This window comes from Bison bison, unplaced genomic scaffold (assembly GCF_000754665.1).
Source record: "Bison bison bison isolate TAMUID 2011002044 unplaced genomic scaffold, Bison_UMD1.0 scf7180017864379, whole genome shotgun sequence".
In the NCBI taxonomy this organism is placed as follows: Eukaryota; Metazoa; Chordata; class Mammalia; order Artiodactyla; family Bovidae; genus Bison; species Bison bison.
The window spans coordinates 11,675,748-11,682,784 of NW_011494951.1; the positions used below are offsets into that span (position 1 = coordinate 11,675,748).

At 39.6% G+C, this 7,037-nt stretch overlaps 1 protein-coding gene across 1 annotated transcript in view; it reads right to left on the reverse strand.

Annotated features, from left to right (window-relative positions):
* The window catches only part of KLF8 (Kruppel-like factor 8), a 32,317-nt gene that overhangs the window by 5,247 nt on the left and 20,033 nt on the right, over nucleotides 1-7,037 (reverse strand). The window contains exon 2 of the mRNA XM_010857376.1: nucleotides 1,866-2,430. Within this exon, the coding sequence (XP_010855678.1) occupies nucleotides 1,866-2,430 (565 nt within the window). The remainder of the gene's footprint in view (nucleotides 1-1,865; nucleotides 2,431-7,037) is intronic.

Here is a 7,037-nt window from a genome sequence, read left to right on the forward strand (position 1 = left end):
CAAAGTTGAGTGTGGGGAGTACTTGTTTAGTGCAGTCATCTCCATACATTGTATATAATTCACTAAAACATTGTAAGTATGCACCTGTGTCTGTGTCTCTGAATGTGTATCTGTGTTTATGATCTAAATATACCTATATCCTAAACTTATGTGTAGATTATGGAAAATAAATAAAATAACATGTAAAGGGTAAGAAAATACAAATAAAAATTTGATGCTTTCTTTTTATGCTGCAAATATTTTCTGCAACATCCCTTTTTGCCCCCAATCAAAGTGTAAGCATAGCATTTTAGAGACCACAGTGCTAATGGTCTTAGCTTGAAATGACAACACTTTTAAAATGCATTCTGTTTATTTAAAATGGTTCTGATGGTTATTATGGGGCAATTCAAAACTCATCAAAACCATCCAAACTGGCTTGATATCATCATATTCTCACAAAAAAATTTAATTTACCATTTTTATTTGGCTCTCTCTCTACATGAGAATTGATAACCATATTTTCCCCCCTTAAGAGATGTCAGACACAAGATTGTTACAAACACTTATCATTACCACAATTAACCACTAGTCGATAATAGCATATTTATTCAGAAGAACATGACAGAGTCTCAGCAATTTGATGCTTGGTATGTTCTTTATTATCATACATTCAGTGATGGAGTGATAATAAGGTATTGAATCTCAAAGGTAGAAAACTCTGAGAAAGATTTTGTTTGTTTGTTTGTTTTACATTGAGCTGAAATCTGGTTCCTAGTCATTTCTACCCACATATCTCCCATTTGGTCTTATTAATTAATGCTAAACATTTATCAGCTCCTCTCTGACATGAGTTTGAGTCCTCTCACCATCTTAATCTTTATCCTCTGACTATAATCCAATTTCTCAAAGTCTTTCCTAAAGCTGAACATCTAAAACTTATTGTAATTCTATAGATGTGGTGAAGCTAAATATCTTGAATCACTTCAAAAGGCTATATAATTTTCTTCCATTGTGTCCCATTACAAATTAGATATTCCTCTAGAAAGGGGACTGGGTGGCTGGCGGATAGTGGTGAAAGGGAGATAAACATACCTTTCTGAATTCTAAACTTACTTTTAAAAGTAGGTAAAAGGTAACATTAAATTTCAAGTTTGTTCATCAGATGACTTGTTATAACTTCTATCTACCACTTTGCTTTCTGGAGATGTACAAAGAAACATAAGATAGTCTTGCCCTCCAGCAATTTACAATTTAGTTGGGAAGAATGCCCATATACTTGTGATACAGGCATGTAAAAAAATAATATGAAGGATGATAGATGCAAAATGAGGTGGAACACAGGAGAGATGGCAAAATTTCAAAGAAGACTATTTTACCTGGAGAGAAGAGAAAAGCTAAAGTGTTGGGAGAGGCAAGGAGGTAAGGCTGGCTATGTATGTAAGGCGAGAAACTTGCTCAACTTTTCTACCAAAGTATTCCCAATGGCATAAGAGACTAAACATATCCTCTACCTAAGGGTGGTTGTCTTAGTAAGCTTAAAAGTGTTTTTGAAGTTCCTGTCTTATCTTAAAATATTATTCAAATATTATATTTTTCTTTTTAATAAAATATTTTAAATTACTTACTATCAAAATATAGAGGTTCTAGTAAGTTATATAGTATTTCACTCAAAGATATGCATACCACAGTTTGAGAAACATAGGCTAAAAAGAGTCATTGTACATTTGTAAGCATCAAAGAAACATGATGAAAACAGTATTTATGAAAAATTGCTCTTAAAGCTATATACAAGAGTAATTGGAAAATAAATAGGAGATACAATATTCAAAAAGGGAATAGATTGAGGTAGGTAAGTCTCAGCAAAGGGGCACATTGATGCTCACCTGATCCAACATTTTTGCCATCTCCTCCAATGAGTGGGACTGTAATGGCTGCAGGGTTCCCATCTGCAGGCAAAGTAGTATACACCATGGGCAGCGACTGCACCACCACTGGGATGGCCTTCAGGCTACCCATCTTATTTGGCAGATTGACTGAGGGGATGGTGTGAATCACATGTAAGATCTGATGGCCACCAGTGCCCTGAGATGAGGCCAGGATAGAGCCTGGAGTCAGAACAGTACGGATGCTTGCTGAACTGCCTGTGTCTGATGTTGAAGTGGACACTACAAGCGTCTGGGAAGCAGGCTGTGGCTTGGGAGAACGTATTGGAGATTGCAGCATACTGGCAGGCTGGATAGGAGCCTTTGGTTTGTGAAAGGAGAGGTCAACTGGTTCCACCTGGGGCAAGTTGAAATCATTAGCCAGAAGTTCTTCTGGGGGCTCAATCTTGATGTCATTTAACAATGCTGGGTTCTTCATGGAGTTGGCATCCAGGAGTGGTGGAGATGTCATATTACCTCTGTCTGCTCTCTTAAGGGAATCTCTAATTTGAACAGGGCCAGTGACCTAAAATAAATACATAAACAAATGAGAGGTACAAAGTGTTAGTACCCTGAGGAAGAGACATGTAAGCAATGAAAGAAAGAAATCTCTATTATCTTGTTATGGGCAGAATATATAGGGAATTGAGAAAAATGAAGCAAAAGAAAAAAGAGGAAAAAGTAAAAGAAGAGGAAAGAGGAGGGAAACTTTATTGAGTACCAGCACCAGGCACTGTTTAAGGCAGTTATATTATTTCATTTAATCTTTACAGTAATTCTGCAAGATTAATCAGAATCAACACATCTGAGTATCTACTATAAGTAGTGTTTTAAGCCCAGTGAGGGCACAAATGAATAAGGTATATCCATGAAGTACATACTAACATACCAACTATAATGATAGAATAATATGAATAACTTAAAAGTCATACCATAGTAAGTGATGCAGCCCACATACAAGCAAGGCATTTTAGAAAAATAAAAGGGAATGACTCTTTCTGTCTAGAAGATTAGGGAAGGTTTCAAAGAGGAAGTGATATTTTAGATGGGTCTTAGAGAATTAATAGAAGTTCTGTTGGCAGAGAAATGCTAAGAAAGAGATTTACGTCTACAGAGGTATAACAATAAATAATATGCTTAGGGAATAATGATGCAGTACAGTCAATTGTATCATATACAGAATCTAACTGTGCAACTATTAAATTTGAAAATAATAATTAAGGGACTTCCCTGGCAGTCCAGTGGTTAAGACTTCATGCTTCCAATGTAGGGTGCATGGGTTCAGTCCCTGGTCAGGGAACTGAGACCCTGCATGCCATGTGGCATGGCTTAAAAAAAAAATACTAATTAAATGATCACTTTATGCGTGGCTATGTGCTAACTCACTTTAGTTGTGTCCAAGTCTTTCTGACCCTATGGACTGTAGCCCACTAATCTCCCGTGTCCATAGGGATTCTCCAGGCAAGAATTTGGAATGGGTTGCCATGCCCTCCTCCAGGGGATCTTCCTGACTCAGTGATCGAATCCATGACTCTCGTGTCTCCTGCATTTGCAGGTGGGTTCTTTACCACTAGTGCCACCTGGGAAGCTCCACTGCTTTATAAGCAATATATAAAACAACATTAAACCTCAAACTAATTGCAATTTTTCTAAGAGTTCCATGAATTCAAAGGTCAAAGATATGCTTAATTAAAAAATAGGTAGAAGACTTGAAGAGACATTTTTTCAAAGAAGACATACAGATGTCCAATAGTCACATGAAAAGATGTTCAACATTTTTAATTGTTAGAGAAATGCAAATAAAAACAAGTTATCACCTCACATCTGTCAGAATGGATAACATAAAAAAGTCTACAAATAAAAAATGTTGGAGAGGATGTGGATAAAAGGGAAAACTTTTACACTGTTGATGGGAACATAAATTGGTACAGCCACCATGGAAAACAATATGGAGATTCCTCAAAAAATTAACAATAGAATTATCATATGATCTAGCAATTCCACTCCTGGGTATATATCTAGAAAAAGCAATAAAAAGAAAACACTGACTTGAAGAGATATGTGTGCCCCAGTGTTCAGAGCAGCACTATTTATAGTAGCAAAAATATGGAAGTCACCCAAGTGTCCACCAATAGACAAATAGATAAAGAAGATGTGGTACACACACAAACACACACACACACACACACAATGGAAGAGTATTCAGTCATAAAGAATGAAATTCTGTCATTTGTAGCAACTTGGAGGGTCCTAGAGTGAAATAAATGCAAAAGGATACTGTATAAGGGAGACTTTCAAGATGGTGGACAAATAAGATGGGGAGATTGCCTTCACCTCCTACAAATACCTCAAAAATTCATCTGCATGTGGAACAACTCCTACAGAACACCTGCTGAAAGCTGGCAGAAGAACCCAGACTTAAAAGGCAAGCCAATCTTCAAGGAATGAAGTAGGGCAAAAGATAAAAAGAAGAGACAAAGGATTTCGGGATGGGGATCTGTGCCTTTGGGAGGGAATCATGAAGGAGCAAAGTTTCTGCACACCTGGAAACACCTTTATGGGTAGGATCGGGGGGAACTTTACAACCTCAGAGAGGAACATAGCAACAGGTGCTCAGAAGGCAGAATGGAAAAAATTCACCACGGAGATAGTTGCTGAACAGCATTTCCCAGTCAAGAAGTTGCTCACACACCCACACCTGCAGAGAGTGAGGGCTAGGTGCTGAAGCTCAGGCTTCTGGGATTGGACCCCAGGGAGAGGATTGGGGTTGACTGCCATGAAGATACTCAGAGGGGGCTAGTGTGACACAGCTGAGGGAGTCCAGGGAAAAGCCTGGGCCTCACAGAGAGGCAAGAGGTCACTGTGGCAAGAATATTCTAAGTCCTACATTTGTGACAGGACCCTGCATTTGTGAATTCATTAGGGGGATGAGCTGGCTGAGGTCTAAGAATCCAAAGGTAGAAGAGCTGGCACAAGTGCCAGAGGTGGAAGACACAGGCCACTAGGCTCTTGACCCCAGGCTCAAGCTGGGGTCAAGCTAAAAGCAGGCACGGGTCGCTGCCCACATCTTCCTGGGGCCTGAATTGCTTGGCTCTGCTGAGGGACCCACAATGCAAGGCCAACTCCTGTGGGGAAGTACATGATCTGCCTCAGACTGTGGTGACATCCTGCAGGTCTTGGCCACAGCAGGCACCGCCCACACTGTGTCTGCTGTACCCCTTCCTCTCCCCAGCCCAACTGAGGAAGTAAGCCCTAATAAGCTTCCACTTCCACCCCTTGTGTCTGGGCAGAGAACAGATACCAGAGGACAGCCTACAAGCAGAGGTGGGCCTAAAACAAAGGCAAAGTACCAGGGGCCACTTGGGCAAAGGAGAGAAGGGGAAATTGCTCTGGCAGCCACAGGTACAGCAGATTAAATTTCCCAATTAGCCTGAGACTGTGGCCTTTAGGCGCTTCCCCCATGCTCAGCAGTAAAGAATCTGTCTGCAACGCAGGAGCCACAGATTTAATCTCTGGGTTGGAAGATCCCCTGGAGAAGGGAATGGCAACCCACTCCAGTATCCTTGCCTGGAGAATTCCATGGACAGAAGCCTGGCAGGCTATAGTCCACAGGGTCATAAAGAGTTGGATACGACTAAAGCAACTTAGCACACATGCCTGTAGGCTTTAGGGGCAACTGTGGATTTTGGGAACAAGTGAAAGCTTGAATAGGGCAAGATTTGAGTCTGAGCTGACCTCACACTGACCACCACAGGTGCAGAGACCTTTCTAGAAATATTGGGAGGATTTTCTGAGTAGGCAAATTGACTGGAGCACACTGTGTAGAGAAGAAAACAGAGGAATCATAAGGACAGTTTTCTTACTACCATTCTCCACATGTTTCTTCTCTTTTTTCTCTCTTTCTTATTGTTCTAATGTTGTTTTTTCTTTATTATTCATTTTATTTTTATTTTTCATAATCTAGTATTTTCTTTTTCAAAGCATCTTATTTTTAAATAAGTTCACATTAGTTTTTTTCTATTTTTACAGTACTCAAGTTATTTTGCATTTTTCCATGCTTTTTATTTTGTATATTTGCTAGCGTAGTTTTTAGTATTCATTTTCATTTAGACATTTGTTTATTGGCTTGTGCTCTCTTCTTTTTTGATCATTTTTATCCTTTTTTTCCCCTATTTTTCCTCATTCACTTCTCTTTGCATGTATTTGAGTTTCTTTGGGTATTCTTGGTTGTTGAGCATTGCTTTGCACATCAGACTTGGGGTTTTGTCTTCTATGCTGTGTGGCCTATAATGTCTTGGTGCTAAAGTAAGCAGTCAGCCCTGAACAATTGAGATGGGATAACCAAGTCCAGAACTTTAGACCACCAGGAAATCTTGATCCCATGAAACATTAATGGGTGAGAGCTCTCCCCAAAGCCTGTCTAACACTAAGATCAAGTCCCATTCAAAAGCCAACAAGCTCCAGTACCAGATGCCTCACATCAAACTTTTAGCAAAACAGAAACACAAACCTGCTTATTAGCAGAAAAGCTACCCAAAGTCATACCAAGCCAATAGACACACCAAAACACAGTACTGGACATAGCACTGCCCTTCAGAGAGGCAAGATCCAGCTACATCCACCAGAATACAGTACAAGTCCCTCCAACCAGGAAACCTTCACAAGGCACTAGTCCAATCCAACCCAAAGAGGGCAGACTCCATTAAGAGGAAGTAAGACTTTCTACCCTGCAGAAAGGAGACCCCCAACACAATAAACTGAAAAACATGAAAGACAGAGAAACATGCAGTAGATGAATAAACAGGGTAAAAAGCCATGTTACCAAACAAATGAAGAGGAAATAGGCAGTTTACCTGGAAAATAATTCAGAATAATGATAGTAAAGATGACGTGAAATGTTAGAAATAAAATGGAGGCACAGATAAACATACTGGAGGCATAGATTGACAAGATAAAAAGAAATGTTTAACAAGGACCTAGAAGAATTAAAGAATAGAGAATCACCAATGAACAACAAAACCCATGCTTGCATGCTAGGTCACTTCAGTCATGGCTGAAATTTTTGTGACCCTATGGACTGTAGCCTGCCAGGCTCCATCTGTTCATGGGATTCTCCAGGCAAAAATATTGGAG